The 17,973-nt window shown below is 45.4% G+C and overlaps 1 protein-coding gene across 1 annotated transcript in view; it reads right to left on the reverse strand.

Moving 5' to 3' along the window:
* The window catches only part of FREM1 (FRAS1 related extracellular matrix 1), a 154,649-nt gene that overhangs the window by 94,206 nt on the left and 42,470 nt on the right, over nucleotides 1–17,973 (reverse strand). The window contains exons 10-13 of the mRNA XM_004706538.2: nucleotides 11,158–11,354; nucleotides 9,465–9,555; nucleotides 8,575–8,742; nucleotides 2,113–2,321 (exon numbers count right to left, since the gene is read on the reverse strand). Coding sequence (XP_004706595.1) covers nucleotides 2,113–2,321; nucleotides 8,575–8,742; nucleotides 9,465–9,555; nucleotides 11,158–11,354 — 665 coding nt within the window. The remainder of the gene's footprint in view (nucleotides 1–2,112; nucleotides 2,322–8,574; nucleotides 8,743–9,464; nucleotides 9,556–11,157; nucleotides 11,355–17,973) is intronic.

Consider the following 17,973-nt stretch of genomic DNA (forward strand, 5'->3'; position numbering starts at 1 on the left):
GAGAACCTCTTGGCATTTGGGCTGGGCCAAAGAGGACTCCAAGACTCAGAAGTAAAAGAGGAGAATGATATGCTGGTGAACGTTGATGGTCCCTGCCTCTCTCCCCCTCTTGGAGGTCAGTCCTTTCACCTGTGTTCGGTCTCTCTCTAGCCCCCCTAAACCTTGCTCTATGAATGACTGCCTCTTTCCTACCTTTTGCCAACTTTCATTCACCAGCTCTCTTTAAAGAGAGCTATACAGGCTTTTTAACATCTCCCAGTCTTAAAAGTACCTTCGTTTGGCCATATCTTCCTCTAATTCTCAGTCATGTTTCTTGAAAGAGTTGTCTAACTCTAGGTTTTCCATTAATTCTTCAGTCTACTGGGGTGCTACTTGGTAATAACTTCTAAATATCTATCAAGTTGATTTATGCCCAAGTTTTAGCATGCTAATGATCAAGATACTCAGAAGTGAAAATAACCTCTACGAATTAAAAAAAATAATGATGGCATCTTGAATATGTAGGATATTTACATGTAAAAATAATCCCAGGGCTGAAGGACATTTATGCAGAACTATTCTCACTCAGGATGGGCTAGGACCCAGGTTAGGGATTCTAATTCCAAGGAGAAGACTCATACCCCGGGATCCCTGCCACATACTGTAACATCTATGTTTTAATTTGATATCTTCCCTATTATTCTAATCCCTTGATAGGTGACATACTAATTACCTTTACTATGCCAATACCCACTAAAATAGCCAGTAGGTCTAAAAGTATTTCAATACAAAGCATAAATGTGGAGTCAAGTATGTTATATGTATGTATCTATGTAGTATATCACTTCCTTCATGGGATAATTTCTCAGTCTCTCAGAACCTTCATTTCTTCATCTGTAATATGAGGCTATAATCATTTACCTTGTAGGGCTTGATTGCTGGGAAGCTTAGATATAAAAACATAATTGCAAGGCCCAGCATGGAACTTGAATTATATGTATTTGAAAATGTTGGTACTTTTCTTCCTACCCATCATTCACTCCCTGGAAAGAATTACCTAAACAGAGCAAGATTTTGAAGATGTAGTTGAAATCTACATTTTTTTTAAAACCCTGGGGTATGAAAGTTAGCAGACTAGGAGTGTATTTACATAGGAGCCTCCGTTTATTTTACACAAACCAAGAAGAGTCTGTCAATGGTAGGTGGCATCTCCAAGCTAGCCCAGTGCTGGCACACAATGAAAGGATCCTAAAGTCACTCCGCCAAGGGGCTGGGGTTGTAAGTCGACAGTGTTAACCGAACTGTAGAGAGACCCTGCTGCTCTTCCTGTGCACAAGCCCAGTTCCTAGTCAGATCTGGAACTAAGCAGTAGGTGTCTAATATTTCATACTTTACCAAAATCCCCATTTATACCTTGAGCATCTACGTGAGAAATGTGCCAGTATGTCTGTCTATTGACCATTACTTTTGAATCGCTTGCCATTTCCGAGAGAAGGTATGTTATGAGTACCTTATTTTGGAGAGTGGTATCCTACAGGATTGTACAGGTAGAGGAATGAAGAGGGGTACTGCCGTCGGATCATGAGGGAGGGACCGCTCCAATCCTGACTAACAGAGACCAGGAACTGTTCCCTACCCTACTCACGCAGCTCAACCTTCTGTGTCCACCAACATCGGCAGCACAGCGCAATGGAGCAAAAGCGCGTATCAAAATAACCAAAGAGATTGATCAAGCAAGTTCTATCCCTGAGTGCAAGGGTTATGAAATTAGTGGCTTTACTGAGTCAAGTTCAAGGCTGTAGAATAGCGTCCCAGTATATTTCAGTCTACATTTGTCTAGCATGACTATCATTTTCTGGGACATGCACAGCTCAGCAAGTTAATACTTAAGGTGGTAGATTTGTGTTGTTCCAGTACCCTCAAAGCCCTTCACACTGGTATGGCGAAGCAGCGGCGACTGGAGGTCAATCACAAAGGTCTACTTTCTGATCTTAAATGGACACTCTGGAAAGTATCAAATGGCATCTTTGTAAGCCTCAATGGACTGGATAAATTTTCTCTTATTCTGCCTCACACCAGATCCACATGAAGGGTAAAGACACAAAAAGACACACAAGAAAGGAAAGTTCTAACCTAACTTTTAGGGCATGGAGGTCTCCCCAGGAAAATGTGCCCCCAGTGTTAACTGGCAATCCATCCAGCTCCAGCCTTCCGTGGAAAGGTGGTCTCTGAAGGGTGAGGTGGATCTGGTCCAGGTTGGTGTCCACATCCGAAACCAGAATGTGTTCGGTGCTGATGATGCATTGACCGCCCTCCGCCACTCTCAGGGGCGTGGTCAATACCTACAGAGGAAAAGGAACCATTCAAAGCCTTGCTCCAAGAAATCCCCGAAGACCTGTTTTAATTGCCATTGAGTCAGTCTCCAGTTCAGGGGGACTCCTGTGCATCCAAGCAGAACTGCGCTGCCCAAGGTTTGCGACAACTGATTTTCTGGGAAATAGAGCATAGATTGCAGGCCTCTCTTCTTTTTTTTTCTTTCTTTTTTTTTTGGGGGGGGGTACTCCCTTGTATGTTTATTTCCTTTAGGTGCTTTATACATAAAAAAAGTTAAAAAAAAAAAAAAGTCTCCCTCCCAAGAACCAGTTTTATTACCCTGAGGAAAACATCATTTCTGCTGAGAATGCCTGGTATAGATTCTACCATGACAAGCAGGATTTAAATTGTGTTTAAGTGGCTCTTTATTTTTTTATTTTATTTTTTTGCCTCTTCTATTTATTTTTTTTTTATTTTTTAACATTTTATTAGGGGCTTATACAACTGTTATCCCATTCCATACACACATCAATTGTGTAAAGCGCATTTGTACATCGTTTCTCAAAACATTTTCTCTCCATTTAAACCCCCGACATTAGATCCTCATTTTTCCCCTCCCTCCCCGCTCCCCTCTCCCCCTCCCGCATGAGCCTTTGATAGTTTATAAATGGGTATTTTGTCATATCTTGCCCTGTCCGACGTCTCCCTTCATCCACTTTTTGGTTGTCTGTCCCCCAGGGAGGAGGTCACACACAGTTCCATGTAATCGGTTCCCTCTTTCCTACCCATTCTCCCTTTACCCTCCCTGTTTTGCCACTCACACCACTGGTCATCCGTCCTGGATTCCCTGTATTTTCAGTTCCTATCTGTACCAGTGTACCTCCTCTGGTCTAGCCAGTCTTGCAAGATAGAATTCGAGTCATGGTAGTGGGAGCAGGGAGGAAACCTTTAGGAACTAGAGGAAGGTTGTATTTCTCATCATTGTTACATCGCACCCTGACTGGCTCATCTCCTCCCCGAGACCCCTCTGCAAGGGGATCTCCAGTGCAGGCCTCTCTTCTGAGGGATCTCTCGTGGACAGGAATCTCCAATCATTCCACAAATAGCCAAGCATATTAACTGTTGGCACCATCCAGGGACCCTATCTCTGAAGACCACACCAACAACAACAGAAAGAACAAACCCACAACCACCAAATCGATTACAGTCTAGGACAGAGTAGACCACAGGGGTCCCCAGGTTAGAGACCTTTGTGACAACAGACTGCCGCATTGCTCTCCACTGAGTTGTTAGTGGGTTCAAATCTTTGGTTTGCAGCCCAATGTTTAACCCCTGGTGCCACTGGGCTCCTCTGAAGACAGAGTTCAGTCAATCAACATAGCCTTTCCAGAACCACCTTTACATGCCAACATTTTGTCAAGAATGTGGTAAGGGGACAAATCCCTAGACATTTGGGCCACCACCACCCCCCCCAAAAAAACTATTTTGCTAAGTGTTTTCAGCTTCTAAGCATTGAACTATAAAAAGAAGCAGATGTACAAGCCAAAAAATAACTACATTTCATTGACTTCAGACCCTATAGGACAGCAGTTTTCAACCTGTGGGTCTTGACCCCTTTCACAGGGGTTCCACAATTCTTAACAGTAGCAAAATGACAATTATGAAGTAGCAACAAAATAATTTTATGGTTGGAGGGGTCACCACATCATGAGGAACTAACTGTATTAAAGGGTCATGGCGTTAGGAAGGTTGAGAACCACTGCTATAGCAGAAACAGTGATAAAATGCTACTATTTGCAAAGCAAAAAGAGGAACTAGTGATCTTCACTATCCCACACACACTGACCCTGGCTTGGCGTGCACACACTTTATAAAATGAACAGAATTATGTCAGATTCTCCTTGGAAAAGAGATTCAGCTTTTCCCCCCCGCCCACCTCTAAAAATTCGCAAGTGCTTAATAACTTGGTTGGAAACATTTAAGCTTTAGTTACAGCATTTTGGAATGAAGATTCCCTAGGAAATGGAATTCAAACCTTGGATTCAAATACGAAAGCCATAAAGAGAAGTTTCCTCTAGTAGAAAAACCCAATGCTCCACTGACTAAGAACTCATGTCTAAGGGAACAGCAGGACAGGATGGCCCGGGTTCCGTCGGTCACCGTGCTGAGGGCTGGCAAGACACGTCCATGGTCTAGGAAGTGTAGAGAACAATGTCCTCCTCCTGGCACCTCAGCATAGGCAAGGTCCTGAACCCCTACCGTCGAAAGACCTGTTTTTAGCCCATAAAACGTATCTGATCCACGGGTGAAAGGGGGCAGGCCCTGCAGGCCATGGGCTGTGAGGCCCCTCTGCAGCTGGTCCAGGGACACAGCCTTCTCCAAGGGAGCAGCAGTTGCTCTAGAAAGGAGAGAGTCCTGGTGGGAAAGAGGGGCCTGGAGGAGCGGGCAGGGGAAAGGGAAGCAGGCAATGAGACAAGGTTCTCTTGTCCATCGGGTCCCTGTGGACTGGAACTCAATCCTGCAGCCACCACCTGCTGGGTCGGGGAAATTATCAGACATGCAACCCTGAGACAGTTGCCTCTACTCTTTTTTTTCTTCCTCCTTTTAAAAATCATTTTATTGGGAGCTCGTACAACTCTTTCACAATCCATCCATCCATCGTGTCAAGCACATTTGTACATTTGTTACCATCATCGTTCTTAAAACATTTTCTTTCTACTTGAGCCCTTGGTATCAGCTTCCATTTTCCCCTCCCTCCCCCACCTTCCCTCATGAACCCTTGCTTATTTATAAGCTATTATTATTTTTTCATGTCTTACACTGACCGATGTTTCCCTTCACCCACTTTTCTGTTGTCCATGCCCTTGGGAAGGGGTTATATGTAGATCGTGGCGATCGGTCCCCCCCTTCCTCCCCCACTTTGCCCTTCCCCTCCTGGTACGGCTGCTCTCATTATTGGTCCTGAGGGGTTTATCCGCCTCTACGCTTCCATGAACGACTTACACCAGCAAATGAAAGAACAAAGATAATGCTCCCTTCCTCGTAGAGCCGCCTCCACTCCTTCCTTCCCAAGCACTTCACTCTTATTTTGCCAAACCTGCGTTCTCACTGCTTGCAGGAAGATAAGGAGTTCTTGTTTAAGGAGGTGGTGCTTGGTGAGGAAGAGGATTCATCTCAAAAGAGGAAGACCTTCAGGGAGCTCGATTGGCACAATGGGTACAACAAGGGCTGCAATCAAACAACAACTGTGAGGGGGCAGAAGACCAGCCAGTGTTTTGCTCTGTTGAGTGTAGGGTTGATACGAGTCAGATCCTCCTTGATGGCACCCAAGACCCACGATGGGTAGTGCACGTTGTTCACACGGCCCATGGCTAACCAAAGGACTGGAGGGTTGACTCCACCCAGGCCTCAAAAAAAAGGCCTCAACGTCTGCTTCTGAAAACTCTGCCGTTGAAAACTCTGTGGGTTAAAGGGGAGCTGAACATCAAGAGTTCAAGAAGAAAGAAAATGTTCCAAAACAGATTGCGGTAGCTATTGTACAATACTGCTTGATGTGATTGAACTATGGAACGTTATGATATCTGTAAGAGCTCCCAATAAAATGATCTAAAAAAAAAAAAAAGAAAAGAAAAGAAAACCCTATGGGACCATATTTGGAGCTGCCACAAGGCAGAATCTACTCTATGGTAACTGCGTTTAATTTGTTGTTTGACCGTTTTTTATTGTGCATTGGTGAAGGTTTACAGAGCGGATCATTTTTCCATTCAGCAATCCATACATATTTTGTTTCATCTCCTTGATTGTAATACCCATAATGCAGTATCACCTATCCCACTCCCTCCCTGTGTTTCCTGTTCCCATTGCTCTTTCTTTCCGACTCTTCCAAGCTTTGCCCTTGAATAAATGGTGCCTTGTGTGGAAGAACCCACTGGTGTTACTGTTCCCAGTACTGGCGTGCCTAGTGTTTGGCTGATCCTTGAGTGATGGGGGTGAGTTCATTTGTAAACTTGTGGGGTCATTAAGAACCATAGTCTCAGGAATCCACTAGTCTCTGTCAAAACAATAAAACTTACATTTTTCTTGACTTTTGAGTGTTTCTTGACTTTTGAGTTTTCTTCCACTCAATCCAGGACCTTCTAATGAGACCCACTTTCAGAGGGTACTTAGGTACCGGCTAACTCTTCTGGTACAAGGCTCATGAGGACTGATGTTCACGTGGCCCATTAGTCCACTGGACTAATTGTTTCCAATTTTCTTCAATTTTCGTCATCCTTCTTTCTTCCAAACAAGAAGAGGCAAATAGTTGCTTAGATGGCTGGTCATGAGCTTCTAAAACCCTAGTCACTATTCACCAAAGTAGGATATAGAATATTGTCTTTGTAGACAATGTTATGAATGACAACCGGTCTCATTATCGTTGAACTAAGACCCATACCTGGCCAACTGTAGTTGCCCTAAGTTGTCTCCATTAATATTCGAAGCTGTCGGTGTTCTAAGGAGTGCGACATAAAGTGACTAAAGTCAAAACAAAACGGCCTTAAGGAAACATTCCAAAAATTAAAAACATACAGCTGACTTTCTGCCATTCATTGACCCTTCTCAATCTTCTTCTGGATTCAGCATCCAGATGTCAAGGAACCCAGCTTAGCCTGATATCAAAATCCTCTTCAGGTGTCACTCGATGCAGCTGCCAGGGCAGACTGCACATCAGACCACGTGAAAGGAACCTTGGCCTGGTTTGCTGAAGCTGTTGAGGCGGCCCTCTTTCTAATAGTCTCTGTTGTCTGAGGTACTTGTCCACTTGCCCCTATGCTTTTGTAAAGAACGAGGCAGCAACCACTAATGCCACTTTCGGCCCACATCCTCATACCCACGTGATGACTTCATGTGTCTGCCAAGGAAGGCCACTTGTCTCCACCATCGCGCCTCTCTCCCCAGAGACTGGGGCTGCTTTGCATGAAAGATGTTCCCGGCCCATTGTTAGGGCAAAAGCATGAGTGTTGTCTTCCAATGCCCGGCTACTTCCGGGCCTACTTTTCACACCCAGAAACGGACGGTCTGCACACAATCTAATCAAGTGAACTCAACAAGGAGTCTAACCCATTTTCACCACAGAGAGAATCGAGGGTGTATAGATAATTCTGCGTGAGCTCACTGGCTTCTACCAAAGATGGCACCTTCTGCCATCTGTCAAAGGTTACACTTTCTGTCACAGATTGCACCCAGGCCTTTGACCAGACGGCTCTGGCCAATGACGTAGATGACGGTGGTGAGCTAGGTGACTGTGGGAACATATGCCCTGGCACACGGCCACCATGAGACATGTAAATTCAGCAGGGTCAGAGCTTCCAGATTTCCAAGAGAAGCCAGAAACCTTCTGACGTCTAGTGAATTTTAAGGCACTGCTTAGACCCCATCAGAGCAGTGTGTGGGTGAGGGAAGCACCGTGGGCCCTCAGTCAGACAACCCCGGGAAGATGTAAAGATGAGGAGGAGGGACCAGCAAAGAGAACACTTGTGCTTTCTGGGCCAGAGTCCAGAAGGAGCCCAGGGAAAGGGGTTGTCTCTCCCTAGGAAGGAGACAAGTTTCTAAAAATGGGCATTGCTGCTTTCTCCTTCAGCTTTTAAATAAAAGGTGGGTGGGGGTGGGGAAGGGGGTAGGTGGCCGGGAGGTGGGATGCGTGCAGTGAGCGCCATGCTCATTGAGTCTAGCTGTCTGAGGGGCATATGTAGGCAATGGAACGTGCCCTCACTACAAATCGAAAATGCCCAGATAAGATTCACAAGGTGGCCTTTCCTTTGTAGTTCTGTTTCAATGAGAGACCCAAGGCCTTTAAGGTTCACACTGGGCAGTGGGTCAGAATAGGATGGTTCTTTCCATCTTAATTCATTTGGGGAAATGAAAGAGCTTCTTTGGATTACGGAGCAGCATAGCCAGCCTGTGGTGAAAGCCACTAACCCCCTCCGGTTGCTAAGAGACCCATAATTTAATCCCCTCTCTGATTAACACGTGGACCTCAGCAGAAAGGAGAGGAAATGAAAGAGATTTTGAGAAAGCTTTGAAAATCATGCCAAATTCAGCCACTAGAACATCTCATCTTTTAGATAGAAAGCCCCGTGGGAGGTGAGAGACGGCCCTCCCCCGGTTTTGTCCTCACACTGCGGCTGGAAAAGAAAAGACATTGAGTTAAAATAGCCTCGAGAGAAAGTTCTCGTGTCCAGCCAGAAACCCTTCAAGTCTTTCTTTCTCTAAGTCTCCCTCCGCCGGAAACAGTGCACGTACCTCCGGAACTTGGTTGTCCACTGGGAGAAGGGTTATGTTAAAGCAGATGCCATGCAAAGTGCCGCCACGTTGGTTACTGACGGCCAGTGTGAACTGGACGTGTCGGAGGTGGGGACCTATGTCTCGCATGGGCGGCATATAAGCCACTTTCATGTAGTTCACAGCATGCTGCAAGGCAAGGAAAGATGGACAGGTGGGGGTGAGAATCAGTACCTGTCAGAGACCCACCATGCTAACTGGTATTAAGCATCATCGCCAATTTGAGCTCTGTTTCATAAATCACTTTTCCTATAAATCAGGGGTGAGAGGGATAAAGAGGGTAAGTAAATCCCCATGGATCCAAATGTTTGGAGCCTCCCAATTCTACGAAAGACAGGAGACTTGCATCGCAAACCAGCTACTTGCATCGCAACTACTGCCACATAGCAGCAAAACCGGTCAAGAGGCTTCCTTACCTGTACAGTGAATAAAATAATAGTACCTACCACACAGGGTTGGCATACCTAGTTACAATCTGTAATCATAATGAAGTCTGATATGACTAACCCCAGAACACAGAGGTAGACCCTTGCTGTGTCGGTAGGAGCAGGCAGATGGCTGGGAAGGGAAGGATTTGGGACAGTAAAAGGATATCAAGTGAACGGAATCTGATGCAATAAAAACTTATTCACCGTGTCTCCAGAGTTGGCAAGAGTTGGTGGTGAATTATGACAAGATTTTGAAATCACATCCAGCTTGATCAAGCATTTTCACATAGTTGTCTCACCCATTGAGGCAGCATTTGTGACCAAATGTCAAAGGTCAACATGCCTGACTGTGACACTGGCAAGGACATAGCTACTCAGAGGGCACTGAATCATGTCTGTCAAGAGCCCAGCGTGTCATCATACCTGAGAGAATGACCTCAGCTTCAGGGATGCAGGGTTTTTGGTTAGCTTTGGTATGCTGTCCACCAGGAATAATTTCCCAGCATCCAAATGGCTAAACAAAGAGAATAAACAAGCTCAGTTTCCAAGTAAGAAAAATGAAAGCAAATAGCTGACAACCAAACTTCCCACACCTAGAAGACACTGCTGTGGGAAGTCATCACATCCTCCACCTTGTGTTGGTGGTGGTGGTGGTGGTGCGATCGAATCTGCTCAGACCCATAGCGACCTTATGCAAAACAGAATGGCATTGGCTGCCCCGGCACCATCCTCACCATTTCTGACCGTATTCTGCTGCCATTCATTTGGCCTTCAGTATCTGACACTGTTTGGGAGCTATGCGTCAGGTTTTCCATGACGACTCCCTCTGAAGTGGGCAGCCACGGCCTTCTCCGTTGTCTGTTTAGTCTGGAGGCTCCGCTGACACCTGTTCACTGTGGCTGACCCAGCTGGCCTTTGAGATACCAGTGACATAGCTTCCAGCATCACAGCACCACACAAGCCATCACAGTATGCCAAACTGAGAGACAAGGGGTGGCCTCCATCTGACAGTCCCCTCTTTACTGAAGGTGGGGGAGATAGACTTAAAAGGCGTCCTGCTTGCACGGTGATTAAGCATTTGGCTTTTAACCAAAAGGCCAGTTGTTCAAACCCACTAGCTGCTCTGAGGAAGAAAGGTATGGCAGTCTGTTTTCAAAATAAAGACTGATAGCCTTGGAAAGCATAGCCCTGGGGCTATGCTACTTTGTCCTGCAAAGTCACTGGCAGTCGGAATCTTTTGGTGTTTTTGTTTTTTCAGACATAAATATTATGCCTGCCATGCCTGAAAAAAAGCATGCTAGAATTTCCTGCCTCAATGTCACAAATGGGAATCCTTAATCTCATCCTGAAGATGATTCCTTGTTATTGTGCGCCCATTGACATTGGCCTGCAGGATATTCATGCCACTTCTGTGCACTGGGGACATAGACTAGGACGCGATCACGGTTTACAAAACTAAAAATAACTGTTTTTCCAAAAACTAAAAAATACAGCATTTTCTCTAGAAAAGGGGAGGTAAAAACCATTAATTCTATCTAAATCAAAGATCTCGTAAACTACTGGGTCACTTATCAATCAGTATCATTTTTGAAGTAAAGTACGAGATATATTTGAGACCAAAAAAAACCCCCAAACTCACTGCCGTCCACTCAGTTTTGACTCAAGGCGACCCCTGTAGGACAGGAAAACTGCCCCTGTGGATTCTGAGAATGCAGCTCTTTATGGATGTAGAAACTCTCATCTTTGGAGCGGCTGCGGATTTCAAACCACTAACCCTCCTGGGTAGCAGCCCAATGTGTAACCACTACGCCTCTCAGCTCCTTTTGAAACAAACCAAAAAATCCAACCTCACTGCATTGAGTCGATGCCAACTCATAGTGCCCCTAGAGGGCGGGTAGAACTGCTCCCGTGGGTTTCCAAGACCTTCACGCTTTTGTGGAGTAGAAAGTCCCATTTTGCTCCAATGGAGAGGAAAGTGAACACTAAATTGTGAGGAGGCATTCGTGTCTGATTAACAACGAAGACCACCACAGTACCATATCGACTCCTCGGTTGGCATTTTCAACTCTCCAAGCCCAGAACCCAACGCTCAGCTGGCGACTTCCTGAAGACGTACCTGCGGCTAAAGGAGAAAAATGGCGGAGTCGTTACTGTGTAGAGCAGCTCTGTGTCATAGGATTCCGTATCTACAAAGTATAGTTGCTTCTTGGTTATGTATGCCACCTCGGTTTCCTTGACAACCAAATACCGAGATGCCCCAGGAGCCTCTTTTGGAAGTTGGTCGTCCACTGGAGTGATGTGAATTATCACCACCTGGAATGAAAATATTTGCACCGTGAATTTGAACCATCAAAGTTCAGGTGATGTCCAACACCTGTACAAGAGGATACAGGCAGTCCCAGGGTTCCAACAATCTGACTTCCAGACTTGACCTTTGCTGAGGTGGAAATTTCCCCTCACTTTGAAACAATCGAGTCAAACCCTAGACACTCCTGTTTTAGAGTCGATTGCAACACACAGTCCACAGCCAGAGAGGACAGAGTAGACCTGTCCCACGGGGTTCCCAAAGCTCTAAGTCTTAAAGGAGCAGACTGCTACATCTTTCATGGAGTGACCAGTTCAAATGACTGACCTTTCAAATGAGCACCCAAGCATGTTAACCCCTACGCCACCAGTGAATGTGCCTTTGCTTGGGTCAAAGTAAGGCTGAAAAGAACCATTTGCACTCGGTCTGGCTCACCTACAAACTCTTAAGGACACTATTAGGAAAAGCGCTCACTCATGACCTGGGAATTGTGTACATTTATTGAAATGATTCAGTAGTTATTAAGAGCATAAGCCAAGAATGGCATATCCTTCACTTTATTTTAAGAATATGATTATCATAATAACAGATGATCCAGTTGACGAGCCCTATAGAATGGGCAGCTAAAACACAGATTATGTTTCTGCCTTTATTTTTACATCTTCCATCCACTAACAACCTCTGCTGTCTTTGGAACGTCCCTCCACTCAGTCACCAATCCCAGCATGTCAAGGAACACAGCGGCTACTGCCTCCTTCTCCGTCAGAGTCTCCACTTAACAAAGTGCCCTTTACGCTGGCCACACTCCATCCCCGCCCCAAGCGCCATTCCCATCATTGGTAGGCTAGCTCTGGCTCTCAATTTTTCTTCTGTAGATTATTACAACAGCTTTCTAGCCGTTCACCATAATTCTAGTAGCTAATCTAGACTTTTCACACCTCCAGGAGCCCTGGTGGTGAGCTGGTTACAAATTGGCCTGAGATTTGCAAGGTCAGCAGTTCAAAACCACCACCCTCTCCTCAGGAGAAAGACGAGGATTTCATAAAGCGTTTCAGTCTCAGAAACTCACAGGGGCAGTTCTACCCTGTCCTTTAGGGTTGCTATGAGTTGGCATTGGCTTGATGGCCATGATGGCACCATGAACATTGGGCTGCTTGCTAATCAATCGCAAGGTCAACCGTTCAAATCCACCAGCCAGTCTGTGTGGGAAAAGATGAGGCTACCTGCTCCCGTAAAGATTTACAGTTTCAGAAACTCTAGATAGGGTGACTATGAGTCAGAACCGACTCCTTGACAGCGGGTTTTAATGCCAGAGCCCTGATGGGACAACAGTGACGTGCTCCACTGCTACCTGAAAGGACAGGTGTTTGAGCCCACCCGTGGCTCCACAGAAGAAAGTGCTCTGTCACATGAGGTCACTAGGAGTCACGATTCAAGGTGTTATCTTGAGAGCTCCTGTGGGGCACAAATGACTCAGTGCTCTGTGATTCACTGAACCACCTGGTCGTGCAAGTCCACCAAGAGGCATCTCAGAAGAAACACCTGGCGCTCTACTTCGGGAATACCACAGCCACGGAAAATGCACTGGAGCGTCATCGGGGACAGGGAGAACCATCCACTGGAACTCACTTGATAGCCATGGCGGTCCCAAGTTTTTAGTGTTATCTTTAAAAACCTCCGGGTCAAACCAAGTCATTCACCACCTCGATAACGAAGAAGTCAAACTAATGACCCAGGAGTTACATTGTTGTTCTTGGTAGGTGCTGTCAAGTTGGTTCCGACCCATAGCGACTCAGTGCACAACTACCTGATCCTGTAAAATCCTTACCACCGCTGTAATGTTTGAGCCCATTGTTGCAGCCATTGGCTGCTAACTCAAAGGTTGGTGGTTTGAGTTTGAACGCACCAGCAGCTTTCGAGGGTCTCTTTCCTTTATTTGCAAAGTGAAGACGAATACCAACCACCTCACGGGGTTTTCAGGAGGATCAGGTATCTCCATCCATGTAGGAAGATACCTGGCACATAGTAGGAGTTCAGCAGGTAAGTTAAGATGCTTTGTGGGAGAAAAGATCTGATCATCTGTTTCTTGTCGAGATGGCAGCCTAGAAACCACCATTGGGAGGCTCTGCTGTGTCACCTGGGGTCGAGATGAGTCAGAAATCGATTGGACGGCACCCGCCAACCTGGGTCTGAGCACAGTCTCCCTTGTGAAGGCATTCTTACCCTGGTTTTGATCGATTCTACTGTCACTGAAGCACAGGTCAGCCTTGCCTCTTTTAAGCAGTGTTCACAACATCCAATTTACAACCCGAAGCAAATTCCTTTTGAAATAATTGAAGTATAGAGCCACACCTACAGCCTGGCTAAATGTGTGCGATGGCGCAGAAAAGACTCTGGACCATCAACCATGGCAGCTCCAAGCCGTTCTCCCGGGTGGATCATGTAACCTCTGTGTGTCAGCACAATGGCTCTTACCCCGATTTGCTATCAGGATCACACGAATGGCCAGTATGACAGTGAGGACTGTGGTGAGCACTTCACTCGATCCCTGGTCCCCTCCTTCCATTCATTTTACAAACGCATACAGCATGCTTACTGCTCCATTATGAAGCATCCCCATCATTAAAAACTAAAGCCAGTTCTTGACAGAAAGGACACAATGGCAGTCGTCTCTCCAGTCTCCTGGAATCTGTGTCACATTCTCCCCCCTTCCAATTATAGTATTTTGCTAATCTACAAAGTTCAGAAATTCTCTATGGGACCGCCCAGCCATAGTGTGGATCAGTGAGGCTCCACTTAATTGAAAAACTGGATTTAATAAGGAAACAATAGTTATTGTGCCTTCAAAGAGACCGTTTTCTATGCTAATTTATTCTCCAATGCGTTCTTTGTGTAAAAAGAATGTTTAGGCATGCTTTTTTTATACCCCTATAGTAATTCTTGGTGGGCACATTTTTCAACATGCTTTATGACCGTCTGAGTTGATGTGTCTTTACATATTTATGCATGTTCAAGCAGTTCTTATGTGTGTGGCTGTAGATGAGGAAAAATACCCCATTTTGCTCAATTCCACAGAGGAATAAAGTGCTCTCAATGTCCTCAAATGTGTTGTAATAGAGGCATTAAACACCAGCTCCCAGACAAGCAGATGAACGTTAGTGTTCCAACCACACAGTCTTGCTTCCCTGCCCCCACCCCCACCCCCATGCAAATCGACTTGTGGTCACTTGCACCTGTCGACAGAATATAAAGCGATGAATCAGGGTATCAAATTGGAACCTTCAGCATCAAGCTCGTAAAAGGACACCGGGCCTGCCGGTGGCCAACTTCAGTGGATAGGCCAGGGTTCTTGAGCCCTTGTCTGCCCTGATGGTGATTCCTACCTGCTCTTTCAGATCTGTAACTCCCTTTTAGACTATCCATTGCCATTTCTCACCCCCCTAGAAATCAGCGCCAGTACTAGCTTGGCCCGCCCCACAGGCCGGTCTGACTTCCAGCCACTGTGGATCCCAGAGGGCCTGCTCACTCTCGGAGCTGTGGATGGCTCCCTCCCCACGTCTCCTGCAGCCTGGCATCTTCCTCCGCCTCCCCTCCAAGTCCTCGCCCTCTCTCTGTTTCTCTCCCATCCTTATGGCCTGCTCTCCACTTCACTTTTAACATTATTCTCTCCCGGTGGAAGGGCTCTTAAGAGCTTAAACTCTCTAAAGGCCTCTATCGTGTAGATTGGAAGAGAAACTATCTTGCCAAAGCCAATCAATGAGCAAGGTTTGACTTCATGACAATCATGGTAAGCAAGATGGGAAGAAGAGGGATGGTTTCATGCTGACAAGCAGGCATCTTAGGGATGTGGGTGCATTTGCCATGGAGTATGCAGATGGGAAATATGAGGGAGGGTGACGGGCACTTCCTTTTTATGTAAGCTCCTTCCTGCTTTAATTAGATCTGTGGTCCCCTGGCAAAATCCTGTGTCCACTTCTGTGAAAAGGAATGTTCTGACCAACCAGCAACCTGCCATGGAGTCTCTACTGCCCCATAGCAATGGTATGAGAACAGCTCCAAGGAATTCTTTTTTTCTTTCAATCGTTTTATTAGGGGCTCATACAACCCTTATCTCAATCCATAAAGACATCAATTGTGTAAAGCACATTTGTACATTCATTGCCCTCATCATTCTCAAAACAGTTGCTCTCCACTTAAGCCCCTGGCATCAGGTCCTCATTTTTCCCCCTACCTCCCTGCTCACCTTTCCCTCATGAGCCCTTGATAATTTATAAATTATTATGTTGTCATATCTTGCCCTGTCCGACGTTTCCCTCCACCCACTTTTCTGTCGTCTGTCCCCCAGGTCACATGTAGATCCTTGTAATCTGTTCCCTCTTTCCAACCCACTTTCCCTCTACCCTCCCAGTATCGCCACTCACACCACTGGTCCTGAAGGGATCATCTGCCCAGCTCCAGGGAATTCTGAGGGGTCGAGCCTGACTTTAATCTTTGGAAAACCATCCACCTTCTCATAAAAAAACCTGCCATCAAGTCATCTTCTTATATTTGTCTCGTCTGAATTTTCAGTTGAAGAGTTGGAAGTTACAGATTTGTTGAATTTTTTAAATATACTTTTATTTGTAGGGCATGATTAGATACTTGTCCCAGATTGGGGATCATTTAAGTCCTCTGAGTTTCTAAAGTATCACCAATTTTACAACATAAAATGCTTGCAAATACACACAAATACTGCTGTGTTGGTATATACACACTAATCCCTGGACTCTCAGGAGAATAAACATTATATATGTTGTCTACCAAGTTCACTCACTCTTCTACTCCCAACCAAATGTTTGAGTCATCTCATTTCTCCTCGTTTAAATACATGTCAAAAGACCCGGAGTTCATTTGGGAGAATGCAGATAGTTCTGAAAGGTTTAACTCTTGAGTTATGTATCAAGATCTAAAGATACAGAGATGAATAATCCAGGGTTCTGGGATTCAAGGAGCTCAGAGTTGAACCAATAAACTCTATAAGAGCCTCAGACTATAGTAAGTTAAATAGCAGAGATATATAAAAAGATACATCCTAGAGAAGCAAAGCCAGTCTAGGAGGTTGTGCAATGGAGGCATCTGAGAAGGATTCTGTGTAGCTGAGAACAAGTCCACAGCCCAGAGAGGAGCTAAATGAAGACTACCAAAAATTCAGAAGGGCAGAATGGATGGGGGTGGAAGGCAGAAGACCCCAGATTAATTTTTTCAGCCATACTGCTACGGTGTCAGCAAATTTCAATTGTCTCCAATGAACAAGAGATGTATTTGTAAGAGCCTCCGTGAGAGATCCTGAGAATAATTTAGCCCAGAACAGATGAGGGAAGGCACTACAGCCAGGGTGGTGGGAGGGGGCAGTAGAAGAGACCTACTTAGTTGGGGAGAGGGATTATGCAGATGTGAGGGGGCTTCAAAAAGTTCTTGGGAAAATCCCATTTTGTTCTCAACAACATTTTAGAAACCCCCTTGTATGAGAGAGAGGAGTCAGGAATGACTTCAGAGCAGCGGTTCTCAACCTGTGGGTCGCGCCTCCTTTGGGGGTCAAAGGACCCTTTCACAGGGGTCGCCCAATTCATTACAGTAGCAAAATGAAAGTGATGAAGTAGGAACGAAACTAATTTTCTGGTTGGGGGGTCACCACCACATGAAGAACTGCATGAAAGGGTCATGGCATTAGGAAGGTTGAGAACCACTGCTTCAGAGTCTCCCTGCAGTAGTGTCTTGTCCAAGGTTGGGGGGAAACAGACTAAACATTTTTGGACATGGGGAAATTGAAATGCTAGTAAGACATCTGTGTCAAGATGTCAGATGCAGCAGTGAGAACCTGAAAACAGAGCAAAGCTGTCAAACTCCCTCTCTGAGCCCACACTACAACGATGAGAGTAGAGAAAAATGCAATTGTGATTTCATCATCGGAAATAAACACATAATTGTAGAACTCAGTCAGTTTCAATAGAGTCTTCATTACCATGGCTTTTATTATAAAGGAATTAGATCTTTATATTTGTTTGTATTAAAATATGATCTATAAAATATATAATAATCCAAGAGGGTAAGAAGCAAAGTCCTGGACTATCCATTTTTCAAAAAGTCAGATAAAAGTGACATGGTATTCTAGACAGAAACATAACTCAGTCTGAATAGATACAACAGAAGATGGAAATAAATAGTTAACATTTGGGATATCAAATCCACCAAGATCTACTCTAGAGAGTGGAGCAAGCACATCCCGGACCACCAAGCCTTCAGGATGATATTCCTGATTAGAGCAGCCAGTCCACAGAGAGGACCACATGGCCGGCAACACTATGAGACACGACGTCCCTCACTGACCCATAGCCCTACAGAGGACAACACCAGAGACACTGTGTGGGAATTGCACCCAACCTGATCCCACCAAACACTAAGGGGGTGCAACAGAACATCAAGGCAACAGTGGCGAGGTCCCCAGGGAATGCCGAAGGTGAACTTTGGGGCCAGGGCTTGTTCCCAAGACTGGACTGGAAAACACTCCTAAAGGCCAACAAACAGTCCTTGAACTAACTACAAGCTGTTCTTTTTTGTTGTGTTTTGTTTTGTTCTTTGTCATTGGTC

This window comes from Echinops telfairi, unplaced genomic scaffold (assembly GCF_000313985.2).
Source record: "Echinops telfairi isolate 266 unplaced genomic scaffold, ASM31398v2 ScPeMD7_25;HRSCAF=90, whole genome shotgun sequence".
In the NCBI taxonomy this organism is placed as follows: domain Eukaryota; kingdom Metazoa; phylum Chordata; class Mammalia; order Afrosoricida; family Tenrecidae; genus Echinops; species Echinops telfairi.